Genomic DNA, 16,100 nt, shown 5'->3' with positions numbered 1-16,100 from the left:
GTAATTTCAGACGTAAATGCAGTTATCGTGTGCACATACCCTTAGTGTGAAGCAGACAGCATAAGAAGCTTCTGCCAGGAGATCTGCAGTTCGTTCCATCCTAGCATAGGAAGTGGGTTACATGTCATGTTGGCTAACCGTCCCTGTATTAACAAGCTAGCCAAGGTCCTGGTAAAGACTTACGAATGAAGCTGAGAATATTTACACGCTTTCTCCTCCCTCAGTTGCTATGGCTAATACCATTGCCTGTGTTGGACTGGATAAGATTGAAGAGAAGCTGCCTATTCTCTATCAGCCGACTGACAAGGTAACTATTGGGGTATGTTCACACGCAGGGTTTTCAGGTGTATTTCTGGGCGTTTACGCCTTTGAAAAAACGGAAGCTGAACGTCTACTAACATCTGCCCACTGAAATCAATGGGAGAAACAGCGTTTAGTTAATACGGGGTGACTACGCCGCTGTTTTAAAAAAACTGAGTGTAAAAAGACTCTCCGTAGAAAGTGCATGTCACTTGCGGCTTTTTTTGTAGCTGATTTTCTATTGAACATTATGAAAAACTCCTTAAAAGAAGCTTAATTTTCAGCTGCGTAACGCCTGAGAATCAGAGGCTGGTTTCTCTCTAAACCGCTCCGTATCTTCAGACGTTCCTTATTTTGTGTGTGCACATACCCTTAGAATAATTCTGTGGTCCCTTATAAATGTAAATACAACTAACCTAGATTGCAAAACTGCAGTATCAATTGATGGGTGGGAGTTGATTTGGTGTGCATGAATCTAAAATGTATAAATTGTATTTGTTCCCTTTCCTAGGTTGTAGCGAACGCCTCAGAAGCAGTTGTTGGTGCCAAAGATGCTGTGATTCAGGGTTTCACAGGAGTAGTTGATAAAACTAAGGTGGCTGTGCAGGATAGTGTGGCGATGACCAAGTCTGTTGTGAACGGCAGCATTAACACTGTTCTGGGTAGCAGTGTAGTAAAGATTATGAGCAATCGTGTGGACGCTTCACTAACCAAGTCTGAAACTCTTCTGGAACAATACCTGCCGCCAACAGATGAAGAGTTGGGTAAGCTGAAACCTGCTTTAAACCAAGCTTGGGTTATGTGAATTTTGGTCCCTGCAGCGCACTTGGTAGTTACCGCATCAGAGGTACAACTCCTTTGCATAGGAGGGAAATGTTAAATTATCTGTAAGTAACATCACGTGAGCCTCTCTGGAGGTTATTGAGGCCTCCTAGATCAAGACCTACCCACTGGGGCAGTTCTCATATCAAACTTTCTTTTTTTGAGGCGTAGCTTCTATAAATCTACTTTACCTAGAAGCTGCATCTCTAAAAGTAAGGATTCTTTATCTGGAAAACCAAGCAGACTGCTATGAAGATATATTCTTTTTAGTTAGTATGTGAGTTCACCCTAAGGCTGAAATTCATGTGAAACGTGGCTTGTACTGTTATGTGGGCATAACTAATTTCTCAATTTTAGCTAAGGAAGCCACAAAAACAGAAGGCTTTGAATTGTCCGTTGATCAGCCAAGCTATTATGTTCGTCTGGGATCCCTCTCGGCGAAGGCCTGCAAACGTGCTTATCAACAAGCTTTGACCCGAATCAAGGATGTGAAGTGCAGAAGTCAGGAATCCATTGCTCAGCTCCAGAACACCGTGGACCTGGTTAGTAAATCTGCTTCTGTTCTTTACTAATCTTAAAGGAACCGTGTCACCAACTTTTTTTTTTTTTTTTTTTTTTTTTTATATCAGTTTTATGTTAGGGTTTTATTAAAAGTTTATATTTATTTGTGTGTTACTTTTTTCTATTTTTACACTTTTTCTTCCCTATGGGGGCTGCTATTTTTTTTTCCCATTTCTGTATGTGTCGATTAACGACACATACAGACATGGAATACGGCAGCTCCAGTCCCATAGGGACTGCGAACGGGGCCCGTTCCATCCACTATGGTGTACGCCGTGTGTGTGGGAACGGCGCATGCGCCGCTCCCACACAGTCCGATTTTAAATGCGCGCCGTCCGGCGCCATTTTCTTGTGGACCGGAAGTCGCGGCCGGGCAGTAAGATTACTACTTCCGGACTTGTGCACATGGAGCAGCGGACGGACCGGAGGGAGCGGCGGCGACTGGAGCAGTTAAGTGATTTCTATGTATGTTCGTGTTTCAGTGTGTTTACTAGTGTATGTAAACCTTCTACACTGTGTGTTGGCTCAAAAAATGGCGACACACAGTGTAGGAGGTTAGACCGTTCAAACCCCTCGTTTCTCCCGGCACTAGCCAGAATAAAGGAGGGGGGGATTCTGAGAGCTCATTTGAGCGAGGGATTTTTTTCCCAATTTTGCAGCATAAAGCAATGTGGTTGCTTTACCACATGCAATGCTGCAATTTTGGGAATTGCTCCATCTATTGACCAGTGCTGGGAAATATTATAAATTGAATCCAATTTATAATATTTCTTGACTCGTGAAAAAAATTAGAACAATGTTTAATCACCTACACACTAATTGTTTAACTAAAAAAAAAAAAAACATGTTTTGCTGGCAACACATTCCCTTTAAAGCAGCTGCGTGAAAAAATGCTGTTTTGTATAAGTTTCCACAAATTGTAGTGTGTTCTAACTTGCAATGTAAAGGTCCTATTATGTGGGCTGCCAGGTCTCAAAGAAACCACATACTCCTTTCTTTTTGGAGGTAGGCGTTTATCCAATCCATGCATAATAGAAAGACTAACTCCTCTAAAATAAACGGAGGGATGAGATGTCTGGGCCCAGCAAGGTTTGCAGGATAGTTTTTAGGGCAGCAGCGGAAGTGCAGAAAGTTAGCTTCTTGTAGGGCTAGGGGACGCAAGGCAGATGACCAAAAAGTGCATCCTCCAGATTGACTGGGACCCTAGCAAGGTCCATAAGCAGTGGAACACGTAAGCCACATCTGCCCTACGCATGAAGCAAGCCGGGTTGTGCAGACTTTCTATTGAGTCCGCACACCGCTAAACTGATTTCCTGAAAAAGCCAAACCAACTAAGCGGCTGAGCAGTTTTGTGCTTCGTTTTAGTGATTTTAGACAGCCACCATTCCAAACTTCCGATGTTAGTCATGTCCTAAGATTAGTTGCCCTTTCAGGAGATCTGTCATTAAAAAAAATAAAAATAAAGGGCTCTTTTGTTAAGAACGATCTATAAGATTCTCAGCAGGTGACCAGCCAAGAGGCACCATATTTTGTGTACTAGGTCTAGTACCACCTGCTAAATTGTTCTAGAGCCATCATAGATTTTCTTGATAAAAGGAGTATGTACGGGTGGTGGTGAAGCTGCCTGAAAAGGGAGTACTGTATAGAACAGTGGGTTTTGGTGCTAGAACTCATATTGTAAATGCATACCAGGCTTACTGTTTAATCCATATTGAGGGTGGGTAATCTTTGTAGTCTCTCCCACAACATCTTTCATATAAACATTACCCTGTTCTCTAAGATTGAATATGCAAGGAAGAACATGAATGATGCTAATCATAAAATCCACGATGCACAGGAGAAAATCTACAATAAGTGGGTGGAGTGGACAAAAGGCACAGGACAAGATAGTGGAGAAACTGAAAGCACTGAGGTAAGTCCCTTCTATAAAATGTATGCTACATCAGATCTGGTACACTGAACTTCTGTGTAATATGTTACTTTCCCTTCACAGCAAATTGAATCCCGCACTCTGAATATTGCCCGACATCTCACTCAGCAACTGCAAACCACATGTCTCTCCCTGGTCACAAGTGTTCAAGGACTTCCAAAGAACATTCAGAACAAAGCTCAAAATGTTAGTGCCTTGGCTGCAGATGTCTATCAAAACTTCCGTTCTGCCTCTTCCTTCAGAGAAATGTCTGATGGCCTCTTAACCACCAGTAAGGACCAGTTCACAAAAATGAAGGACTCTATGGATGATGTGATGGACTACTTGGTTAACAACACTCCACTAAATTGGCTGGTAGGTCCCTTTTACCCACAATTGGCTGATGGCCAAAATGGGGCGCAACAAGTTGATGGGGGTGACTCTGCCAACAAGGAATGAGAAATTCTTCGTTTGCATTAGTGACTTTACACTCGGTCAGGGTTTGCCTACTTCATTAACTAATACTACACCGTTTACATTACACTTCCAACCCCTTGTGCTGACTTGTGAGGGACAGATGGTGGCAACGGGCCACATTGCAGTTATGAGGATTTGTCTATCATTGGCCTCTGCCTTGCGCTTGGGTATTGATGCCAATATGTCACTTGTATCACTGATTTTGTGTAAATGCTACTCTTTATACTGTTTTTGTGCACCTTTTGTATTAATAAACTACCTGCATTGATTGGTCTGTGTTAAGGTCCTGTGTTCATAGAACTGATAAACAAATCGGATAATAAATTAGGTAGTGCACACTGGTTCTAATTGAGAATTGCAATGAATGGTGCCCCTGAAGTAAGACAAATCCTCACTCTAATGAGGCAAGCTCTACATAGTGGTAGCAGTACCTAGCTACTGTGGACACCCACTTAGGCCATCTATGTCTTTGACCAGGATAGCAAACGTGCGGTTAAGGGTAGGAACGCACACAGCATATTCAGGGCAGATATGCGGTGTCAAGCTTTGCAGCGTATTCGCCCTGAACACCGCAGGGAAAGCTGTCTGAAATTCTGCACCACTATCGTGTGCTTTCCAGGTGTAAATTATGTCATAACACCACATTGCTTGCGGGTTTAAGCACCCCATTGAATTCAATGGGAAGAGCTGAAAACACACATTAACATTCTACGGTTGAAGAAACTGCACTGCAGGTCAAATGATGTGCATATTTTTCCAGTATGGGGATGAGATTTGTTGAATTCTCACCCACACTGCTGCTTCTGTAATACGTGGCGGAGTTTCCGCAATGATTCCGTTGTGGAAAATCTGCAATGTTTACGTTGTCTGTTCGTACCCTTAAACTCTGGTTTTGTGGCTCTGCCATTGCCAAAACTGGTACGTCTGGTAACATAAGACAGTAGAATTTGGGGTTGTGCATTGCCACAGGGGTTCTGACTCCCTGTATGCAGAGTTTCTCCCCTGGAAGTTTCTTCCGGAGATTAACCTCACTGCGTAGTGTCTTATGGAGCATTGGTTTAATTGGTTCTATACAATTTAACCCCTTAATGACCGGGTATGTTCCTTAATGACCAAGCCAGATTTGTCAAATCTGGAATGTCTGACTTGATCAGAGAATAACTCTGAAAGTTTTGAATATCCAAGTAATTCTGACATTATTTTTTCGTCACATGTACTTTATTTTAGTGGTAAAAGTAGACTGATACAATTTGCGGAAATTAATTAAATAGAAAAATGGAAGACATTTTGTAAAAATTACAATTTTCCCCTATTAACTGCAATATGTCACATATGTACACACATACTGTACAATTTTTTTAATTAAATATAGTTCGATCTCTTTACTCTATCTTGGCAGCACTTTTAAAAAAAAAAGAAAATACATTTTCATTAATTTAGAGGACTTACAAATTGAATAATTTTATACATTTTGAAGTACATTTTGTTTTCCTACACAAAGCTAGGTTTTGAAAGGCTCATAGGGCTCAGTGATGGAAACCCCCACAAATGACCCCATTTAGAAAACTAGACCCCTTAAGGTATTTATCTAGGGGTATAGTAAGTATTTTGACCCCACAGGTTTTTGCTAAATTGAATACATAGCAGGTGAAGAAAAAAATAATTTCACTTTTTTCATAAGTATCAGTTTGAAGACCAATTTCTTTGTAAAGCGACCATGAGAATGAAGAAACGCACCACAATCTCTCACCCTGTTTCTCCAGTTTTCAAAAATACCCACATTGTGGCCCTAATGAGGTGCCTGGACACACGGCAGGACCCAAAAGGAAGGGAGCACCCGGAGGCTTTCAGGACTCATATTTTGCTTGAAAATGTTTTAGGCCCCACTGCACATTTGGAGAGGCTTTGAGCTACCAGAACGATAGAAACTCCCCATAAACGACCCCATTTAGAAAACTAGACCCCCATAAGGTATTTAGGGGTATAGTAAGTATTTTGACCCCACAGTTTTTGCTAAATATATTGGAATTAGTCTGTGAAAATTAAAATGTACTTTTTTTTTTTTTTTTTTTTTTTCTGAAAACATAGAAATTTTTATTATTTACAAGGAATAACTAAGAAAATGCACCCCAACATTTGTAAAGCAATGTCTCTTGATTACGACAATACCCCATATGTGGTAATAAACTACTGTTTGGACCCACAGCAGGGCTCAGAAGGGAAGGAGCGCCATTTGGATTCATGATTTTGGTGGAATGGTTTTCGGTGCCATGTCGCATTTGCAATGCACTGGAGGGACAAAAACAGTGGAAACCCACCAAAAGTGACCCCATTTTGGAAAAACCTTCAAGGAATTTTTCTAGGGGTATAGTGAGCATTTACACCCCACGGGTCTTTTGCAGAGTTTATTAGAATTCGGGTGCAAAAATTAATCTTTTTTTTTTCCACTAAAATGTCGCATTTTCACAAGGGATAAAGGAGGAAAAAACAACCATTTTTCATAAAGCAATTTCTCCCGAGTACAGAAATACCCCACATGTGGTCATACGTTTTTCCATTAGAAATGAATTAACCCTTTCAGGACTGATCCATTTTTTGCTTTCATCTTTTAGATTTTTCACTCCCTGCTTTCCAAGAGCTATAACTTTTTTTTATTTTTCCATCAATAGAGCAGTGTGAGGGCTTATTTCTTGCGGGAGGAGCTGCAGTGGTACATAAAAAGTGATTAGAATGTGTTTTTTTTTTTTTTTTCTTTGTTTTTTTTTTAACTTAAAAAAAAAAAAAATTCTCACTACGAATAACTAATTCTTCACATTTTATTAATCAATCCCCTTAGGGGACTTGATCCAGCAATCATTGGATCACTGGTACAATACACTGCAATACTAATGTATTGCAGTAAATTGTTCTTACAGGCTTCTGTAACAGAGCGATCGCTGTACCCGTCCGTTAGTACCGAGGGGGCCTGCTGTAATACACAGCCGACACCCGCAGCGTATGGAGCGGGCTCAGCACGTGAGCCGGCTCCATACATCAACCGCCGCACCATGACAGGCAATTAAGTCATAGAGCACAAAGGGGTTAATGCACAGCGGATGGTTCAAAGTGAAAACTGCAATTTTCCACTGATATGCCATTTTAGTGCATAATATGTTGTGCCCAGTTTGTGCCTCAGAAGACAAATACCTCACAAAACGTTAAGCGGGTTCTCTCGGGTATGGCGATGCCATATGTGTGGGCGCAAACTGCTGCTTGGGCACGCTGCAGGTCTTAGAAGGGAGGGAATGCAATTTTGCTTTTGGAGTGCAGATTTTGCTCAGTGGTAGCTTTGTTTGGGGTTTTGCTGGTATTTCAGTTTATAATTTGGGGGTATATGCAATCTGTGCGGGGTACATCAGGGCATAAGAGGGTATAATAATGGGGTAAATAAATATTTCATAGATATGTGGCCAGTGTCACACTGATAAATGGTGCCCGATCTTATCCACTTTTGGACACTGCACATTTTGCATCGCCATATTCTGAAAGCCAGAACCTTTTTTTTTTTTTTTTTTTTTCCCGTTTGCACAATAAAATGACTTATTTATAAAAAAAAAAATAAAAAAAAATTCTGTCACCATATTCTGAGACATAATTTTTTTTTATTTTTTTAGTCAAAGCTGTGTAAGGACTTGTTTTGCGGGACGGATAGAAGTTTTTATTGGTACTATTTTTGGGTACATGCGACTTTTTGATCACTTTTTATTCTTTATTTAGGGAGCAGTGCTGACCAAAAAAATTGTGATTCTGTCGGGTTTTTTTTTTTTTGGGGGGTGTTCATCGTGCGGGAAAAATAACATTACAGTTTTATAGTTGGGGTCATTACGTATGCGGAGATACAAAATATGTGCACTTTTTTTAACGTGTTAATTTTTTTTCTATACTAAAAGTCTTCTAGGAAAAAAAAACATTTTGTGTTTATATCACTTAACTTTTATTTTTACACTTTTTTTTTTTTAAAACATTTTTTTTACTTGTCCCACTAGGGGACACTTAGACTTGCAGCTTTGATCGCTGCTAGAGTACATTACACTACACACGTAGTGTAATGTACTCCCAACTGTCATTGTGACGTAACTGTCACTCTGACAGGAAGCCTCGGAGGACCGGCCGGAGGTTGCTCCTCCGAGGCTTCCGTACATGGCAACCCGGAGGTCATTATCTGACCTCCAATTGCCACGACAAGCATTGGTAGCCTCCACGATCACTTCGTGGGGGCTGCCGATGTGCTTCAAACCACTTAAATGCGGCAGCGGCGATGGTCTGCTGTCCGGCGAGACTGATATGTCAGCTGTCAGCGTGCGCCTGTCACTCTGTGTTTACACAGAGTGACAGTTTTAAATACTGACGAAAATTAACGTCCTGGGGCAGGAACTAGCAGCCGACCAGGATGTTCATTTTCGTCATTGGTCGTGAAAGGGTTAAAGAAAAAAAACAAACCCTCTGGATAAACTGAAGCATATGGCAGAGGTATTGGGTTCTTAGACATCTTGGCAGCCAAATTACAGCTCCACTAGGTACACTGACTTAATACAGTGAGTACAAAGCAACCTGCGGTTTACACTTTAAAGGCCAAAATAAAATTTAACCGGTAACATTAACCCCTTCCCGTTGTAAACAACTTTTAGATTTTCGTTTTTTCCTCCCCACCTTACAAAAGCCATAACGTCTTTAATTTTTCCGTCAATATAGTACTATTTGGGCTTGATTTTTGCGGGACGAATTGTAGTTTTTCGTAGCACCATTTATTTTGCCGTATAACGTACTAAAACGGGAAAAATTATTTGTGGGGTAGAAAATGAAAAAACAGCGATTCCTCCATGGTTTTTTGCACGCTGCTTTTACGGCATTCGCTGCAATTAAAACAACATGTTAACTTTATTCTGTAGGTCAATATAATTACGGCGATACCAAATATACATAGTCTTTTCTATGTTTTACTACTTTTACATGTAAAAACCTAAGTGTAAAAAATTTATTTTGCGTTGCCAAATTCCGAGAGCCAAAACTTTTTTATTTTTCCGTCGATTAAGCGGTATAAGGGCTTATTTTTTGCTGCATAAGCTGTAGTTTTTAATAATACCATTTTGGTATAAATGCGATGGTTTGATCACTTTTTATTTAATTTTTTGTGGGAGATTAGGTGACCAAAAAATAGACATTCTGGCATTTACTATATATATTTATTTCTTTTTTAACGGCGTTCACCGTGCGGGTTAAATAACGATATGTTATAATAGTTCTGACTTTTACGGACGCGGCGATACCAATTATGTTTAATTTTTTTTTTTATTTTTTTTTTACTATGCGCTTGGGGGAAAATGGGAAAAGGGTTTTTTTTTTTTTGAACTTTTACACTAAAAAAATTTACTTTATTTTTATTTTTTTTTAATTAGTCCCCCTATGGGACTTCAACCAGCGATCGTTAGATCGCTTGCACGATATACTGCAATACTAATGTATTGCAGTATATCGTGATTCTGACAGGCACCTAGTAAACCCTGCCGGAGGCAAGGCTTAATAGGTGTACAAAGGTGGCGGACCTGGGGGCGTTCATTAAGCCCCCAGGCAGTCATAGCAACCATCACCCCCCCCCCCCCCCCCCCGGCGATTGCGTTGCGGGGGGTGCAATGAGCTGTTAGAGGGGTCGCCTCCTCTTTCTGACTATTTAAATGCTGCGGTCAGTATTGACTGCGGCATTTAACGAGTTAAACTAGCGGGAGCGCGATGCTGCTAGTTACTCTGAAGTGTCGGCTGTAACATACAGCTGACAGTCATCGTATGGAGCGAGCTCATTGCATGAGCCCGCTCCATACTTCCCTTTGACTTTGGCATATGGATACATCAAATGTCGGGAAGGGGTTAAACACCCTACACCCTGAATTTTCAACTGAAATGGCTGTTAGAAGCCGACTGGCTGCCAAGATGTTTGTGTAGGCCAATGTGGTCTGGAGGAAAGAATAGGGTCAAATGTCATATTCCTGCTTTAAAAAGTGCTACAACTATGCAGTAATACTGGGATTTACATTAACCTGGTCCACTTTCCTTGTGTTGTAGGTTTTGTTGTAAAAAAATGTCTGTTGCTGTTGGAATTAAGAGCTATTGGGCTCTGTGCATAATTTCATAGTGGATAGTATGAGGGAGCAGATACTACTACACTCAGTAAGCTGGCAAAATCTGAGGAGATAAATATCTTGGGGTAGGTTTACTGCTGAAAAGGCACCAACTCTGGCATACAGGCCGTGCACTACATTAATTAATGGTTTTCTTGGATTTCCAGGAGAAAATGAACGAAGGCCTCCATATTTGATGTTCAGAACACCAGAGAATGCACCCTGTCTGAGGATGTCAAACACCTGCCAGACATTTTATCACTGGCAATCCCCCAACACCAACTAGAAGCAACCCCCAGAAAAAGTGCCGTGTCTGCAGAAAAGATAGGCGCCGCAAAGATTCCCGATATTTCTCTCATGTCCCTCGCAACCAGGCCCGTGCATTCACACGTTTTAAAAAAATACCACACTGTTCTGAATTATTAGATTTTAGTTAACTAGTTGAAAATATATTTGCCCTACATTACATTTTTATTTTCCAATGATTTTACGCCCAGGGTGAGGGAGGGAATGTGTAGGGGGTGGATGTCATGTTTGCATATTCTCTAAAGTTCATCTGCTGGAGAGCTCCATTTGCTTAAACCTGCAATTTCTTATTTTAGGAAAGCCAAAAAAACTAATTCCCATTATACCCCTAGATGAATACTTTGGGATTTCTGCTTCAAGAGTAGATATTTTGAAAGTGTTATAGAAACGCTGAGTTTTGTAAAACCAGCTTTGAAAAAAGGTGATTTGTGAAATAAGCTTCTTCTATCGTCCGCCCTCCTACATCTCTATGTGATAATAAGGCACACATATTTGGTATCCCCATGCACGGGAGAAGTGGAAGAATGTGAAAGGAGATGAATTTTGCCAGTGGTCCATAATGTGTGAAAAATGCAAGCATAAACTGACGCATTTGCCAAAAAAAATGCTAATTTTATTTTGTTCCATTTTCAAGAAACTTTCAGAAGAAAACTAGACTTTCTAAAAATATGATAAACCCCTTGAAGAAAACCTTGTGGGGTCTACTTGTGTGAATGAAGTCATTAATGGGGTGTTTCTAATGTTTCAGCAGCATTAGGCCCCCCAGAAAACAGTACGCTGCTATAAAATCAAGTGCAGAATTCCTGGACCGAAAAGGCCAAAAAGCCTCCTTTTATTCCAAGACCTGGCACATGCCCGCACAGTGAATAAGGCACACATATTTGGTATCCCCATGCACGGGAGTAGTGGAAGAATGTGAAAGGAGATGAATTTTGTCCATGGTGTATACTTTGTGTGATAAAATGCTGGCATAAACTGACGCATTTGCTAAATTCTTGCATTTTTTTTTCCAATTTGGCCCACTGTAGAGAAAAAAATAAAAATGATGTATAGTGACTGACAAATGCCATTAAAACAAAGCCCTATCTGTCCTTAAAAAAAGACTAAAATTCAAAGATGAACTTTATTCACCTGCAGAGCCATAATTATCTAAAGAAGCACATAGCAAAATTGTGACATTTTCTCTAGTCATTTAGCTGTAAAACAGCCTAGTCCTTAACCGGTTAATTCCTGTGAAACGCCTCAAGGGTTAAAGAGGCTCTGTCACCACATAAGTGCCCTATCTCCTACATAAGGAGATCGGCGCTATAATGTAATTGACAGTAATGCTTTTTATTTAAAAAAGGATCTATTTTTACCACTTTATTAGCGATTTTAGATATATTCTAATGATTTGCTTGATGCCCAAGTGGGCGTTGTACAGGGGAGTGTATGACGCTGACCAATCAGCCTCATGCACTCCTCTCCATTCATTTACTCAGCACATAGGGATACTGCTAGATCCTTATGTGCTGTCTTAGGGCGGATTTACACGAGCATGTGCGCTTTGCGCACACAAAAAACGCGGCATTTTGCTCCGTGTGTCATCACATAGGATGTGCGGCTGCGTGATTTTCTTGCAGCCGCCATCATTATGACACTCTGGATGGTTGTAAATAGAAAAGCACGTGGTGCTTTTCTGTTTCCAAACATATTTTTGACTGCTGTTGCGCGAATCACGCACGTCCCAAGGAAGTGCTTCCGTGTGGTGCCCGTGATTTTCACGCACCCATTGACTTCAATGGGTGCGTGATGCGCAAAAAACGCAGAAATATAGGACCTGTCGTGAGTTTTACGCAGCGGACTCACGCTGCGCAAAAATCACTGACAGTCGGCACTGCCCCCTAGACTAGCATAGGTCCGTGCGACGCGTGTGAAAAACATGTGCGTTGCACGGACGTATTACACGTTCGTGTAAATCCGCCCTTATTAGCAATACTGAAGTGTTTAGGCAGTGAATAGACGTTCCACGGGATGTCTATGCACAATCTCTGCACTTCGTTACTCTGTCTGTGGTAGTTACAGCAGAGGAAGCGTGATCTCGCGAGATCTCGCTGTAAATGACAGGTTACAACGAGATCACGCTTCCTCTGCTGTAACTACCATAGAAACAGTAACGAAGTGCAGAGATTGTGAATAGACATCCCGTGTAATGTCTATTCACTGTCTAAACACTTCAGTATTGTTAATGTGTTAGGGCAGATACAGACAAACGTTGCGTTTTTGCGCGCGCAAAAAACATTTGACAGCTGCGTGTGTCATCCGTGTATGATGCGCGGCTGCGTGATTTTTGCGCAGCCGCCATCATAGAGATGAGGCTAGTCGACGCCCGTCACTGTCCAAGGTGCTGAAAAAGATAACTCTTTCAGCACCCTCGACAGTGAATGCCGAACACAATATCGAAAAACCTGTTGAAAAAAAGGAAAAAGTTCGTACTTACCGAGAACTTCCCGGCCGTTGCCTTGGTGACGCGTCCTTGGTGACGCGCCTCTCGACATCGGGCCCCACCTCCCTGGATGACGCGCCAGTCCATGTGACCACTGCAGCCTGTGCTTGGCCTGTGATTGGCTGGAGCTGTCACTTGGACTGAATTGTCATCCCGGGAGGTCAGACTGGAGGAAGACGCCGGGAGTTATCGGTAAGTCAGAACTTCGTTTTTTTTTTCTACAGGTTCATGTATATTGGGATCGGAAGTCACTGTCCATGGTGCTGAAACAGTTTAACTCTTTCAGCACCATGGACAGTGACTATCTCCTGACGTCGTGTACCGATAATTTTTTTGCCGAGTTCGGCCGAACCCGGTGAATTTCGGTTCGCTTGTCCGGCTTCGCTCATCGCAAAGACACTCCGTTTGGATGTTCGGAAACAGAAAAGCACGTGGTGCTTTTCTGTTTACATTCATCCTTTTGACAGCTGGTGCGCTGTTTCAGTCGGTTCGCACGGAAGTGCTTCCGTGCAACCTGCGTGGTTTTCACGCACCCATTGACCCATTGACTTCAATGGGTGCGTGATGCGCGAAATACGCATATTGAAACTGTCGCGCTTTTTGCGCAGCAGACAAACGCTGCGCAAAAAGCACGGACTGTCTGTACTGCCCCATAGACTTGTATTGGTCCATGCGTGCCGCGTGAAAACCACGCGGCCCGAACGGACCGAATACACGCTCGTGTGAATCCCCCCTTAGTATAAGACAGCACATAAGGATCTAGCAGGATCCCTATGCACTGAGTAAATGAATGGAGAGGAGTTCATAAGGCTGATTGGTCAGCGTCATATACTCCCCTGTACAACGCCCACTTAGTCTAAAATAAAAATACGCCCACTTGGGCATTAAGCAACTCATTAGCATAAATCTAAAATCGCTAATAAAGTGGTAAAAATAGATTGTTTTTTTTAAATAAAAAACACTGCTGTCACCTACATTATAGCGCCGATCTCTTTATCTAGGAGATAGGGCACTTATAATGTGGTGACAGAGCATCTTTAAAATACTTTCTGAATGCTGTTTTGAATACTTTGAGGGGTGCAGTTTCTAATATATAAGGCCCTCAAAGCCACTTCACAACTGAACTGGTCCCTTAAATTTTTTTACCTACGTAGTGCAATGTATTAGATCTGTCAGTTATTCACTGACAGCAAGCAGATTAGGCTTCGCCTCTCAGCGGGGCCAAATCGGCTTCCGTAATGGCAGAGCATGAGGCCATTGGGTCTCCTGTTGCCATAGCAGCAGTCGCCAGTCCTGATTGCCTGTCAGGGCTGACGATCTGCTAGCAACCGCTAAAGAGGCAGCGATCGCTTTCGATTGCTGCATCGAAGGGGTTAATGGCAGGGATCGGAGCTAGCTCCGTTTCCTGCCGTTACAGGTGGATGTCAGCTGTAACATACAGCTGACTTCCACCGCTGATGACGCCGGATCAGCTCCTGAGTTGGCGCCATCTTGCCGGCGGCTACGGAAGCCGATCAGGCTCCGCCACGGGCGGATCTTTTTTTCTTTATCAATGATTTTTATTTTGAAAATATACACAACATAACAGCATATACATGGTTTCATACATTTGCAAAATTCACAAACAGTGCAATATAACCACTTCAATATCACATAAAGTATGCAAAGACATAGAGCAGCAGTAGGAGGTAGCCTCCTAATCAGTAAGCAAAAACTATATAAGAATGCAATGAAAATAACAGTGCAGCAAAGATAGTGCATTATTTAGGGGAGCCAGTCCCCACAGGTGGATAACAATTATCGCATATAAGTGCACATTATACGACAGACTAACACAGACACAAGACAACAAAGGGAAACAAATACGGACATAGCACGCAAAAAGTAGGCTTTATATAGGTATTCAAAAGAGGCCATCCAGCCAGAGAGGTAAATCATCACCTCCCCGGAATCCAGACCACACTGCCCAGGTGCGGACAAAAAGCTCAGCTTTACCCTGATCAGCAGACATCAACTCCTCCATCCTCATAATTCCATTCACCTCCGTCACCCATTCCTTCAGGGAAGGCACAGTGCTGGATTTCCAATGACGAGGAATCACTGTTCTTGCTGCGGTCAAAAAATGCAGAAAGACACTCTTTTTGAGGTGTGAGAGTGATCCCGGAACCATGGAAAGTAAACCAATAGAGGCCGAAGTCTGAACCTCAGTATGAAAAAGTTTATTACCGAGATCAAAAATCTTTCCCCAAAAGGGACGAAGTTTGGGACAATCCCACCAAATGTGCAGCATGGTTCCAGGAGCCTCCCGCGTGTGGATCTTGACCGGCTTCCGTGCTAGGCAGACCGGGAGGCCAGTGCCCTCTGTAGATGCCGCCACAGTGCCCTCCGTAGATGCCGCCACAGTGCCCTCCGTAGATGCCGCCACAGTGCCCTCCGTAGATGCCGCCACAGTGCCCTCCGTAGATGCCGCCACAGTGCCCTCCGTAGATGCCGCCACAGTGCCCTCCGTAGATGCCGCCACAGTGCCCCCCGTAGATGCCGCCACAGTGCCCTCCGTAGATGCCGCCACAGTGCCCCCCGTAGATGCCGCCACAGTGCCCCCCGTAGATGCCGCCACAGAGCCCTCCGTAGATGCCGCCACAGAGCCCTCCGTAGATGCCGCCACAGAGCCCTCCTTAGATGCCGCCACAGTGCCCTCCGTAGATGCCGCCACAGAGCCCTCCGTAGATGCCGCCACAGAGCCCTCCGTAGATGCCGCCACAGAGCCCGGAACTCTGGGGAAGCCACTGACATCAGTGTCCATATATGGACAGTGATGTCAGGGGCTTGCCCAGAGCTGGAGTCCCGGAGCAGAGCCGCTTCTAGCACTCTGCCTGGGATTCCAGCTCTGCTCCTGACATCACTCTCCATATATGGACTTGGATGTCAGGGGCAACCCCAGAGCTGGAGTCCCGGGCAGAGCGCTAGTAGGCTCTTCCTGGGACTCCAGCTGTGCTCCTGACATCACTGGAACTCCTGCTTTGAGGAAGCTCCTGACATCACTGTCGATGTATGGACAGCGATGTCAGAGGCTTCCCTAGAGTCCCGG

The 16,100-nt window shown here is 43.0% G+C and overlaps 2 protein-coding genes across 2 annotated transcripts; both read left to right on the top strand.

Moving 5' to 3' along the window:
• Window positions 1–735: 735 nt before the first annotated feature.
• LOC142750365 (perilipin-2-like) lies at window positions 736–1,694 on the top strand. Its single transcript, XM_075859376.1, has 2 exons — window positions 736–1,064; window positions 1,480–1,694. The coding sequence occupies exons 1-2, from the start codon at window positions 920–922 to the stop codon at window positions 1,692–1,694; spliced, it is 360 nt and encodes a 119-aa protein (XP_075715491.1). The 5' UTR covers window positions 736–919.
• A 1,155-nt stretch (window positions 1,695–2,849) lies between these two features.
• LOC142750279 (perilipin-2-like) lies at window positions 2,850–4,337 on the top strand. Its single transcript, XM_075859298.1, has 3 exons — window positions 2,850–2,914; window positions 3,418–3,595; window positions 3,677–4,337. Exons 1-3 carry the CDS (start codon window positions 2,850–2,852, stop codon window positions 4,049–4,051), a joined length of 618 nt encoding a protein of 205 aa, XP_075715413.1. The 3' UTR covers window positions 4,052–4,337.
• The last annotated feature ends 11,763 nt before the right edge of the window (window positions 4,338–16,100 follow it).

The sequence above is a fragment of the Rhinoderma darwinii genome, chromosome 1, assembly GCF_050947455.1.
Source record: "Rhinoderma darwinii isolate aRhiDar2 chromosome 1, aRhiDar2.hap1, whole genome shotgun sequence".
In the NCBI taxonomy this organism is placed as follows: domain Eukaryota; kingdom Metazoa; phylum Chordata; class Amphibia; order Anura; family Rhinodermatidae; genus Rhinoderma; species Rhinoderma darwinii.
This window is presented reverse-complemented; position numbering and strand designations above follow the sequence as displayed.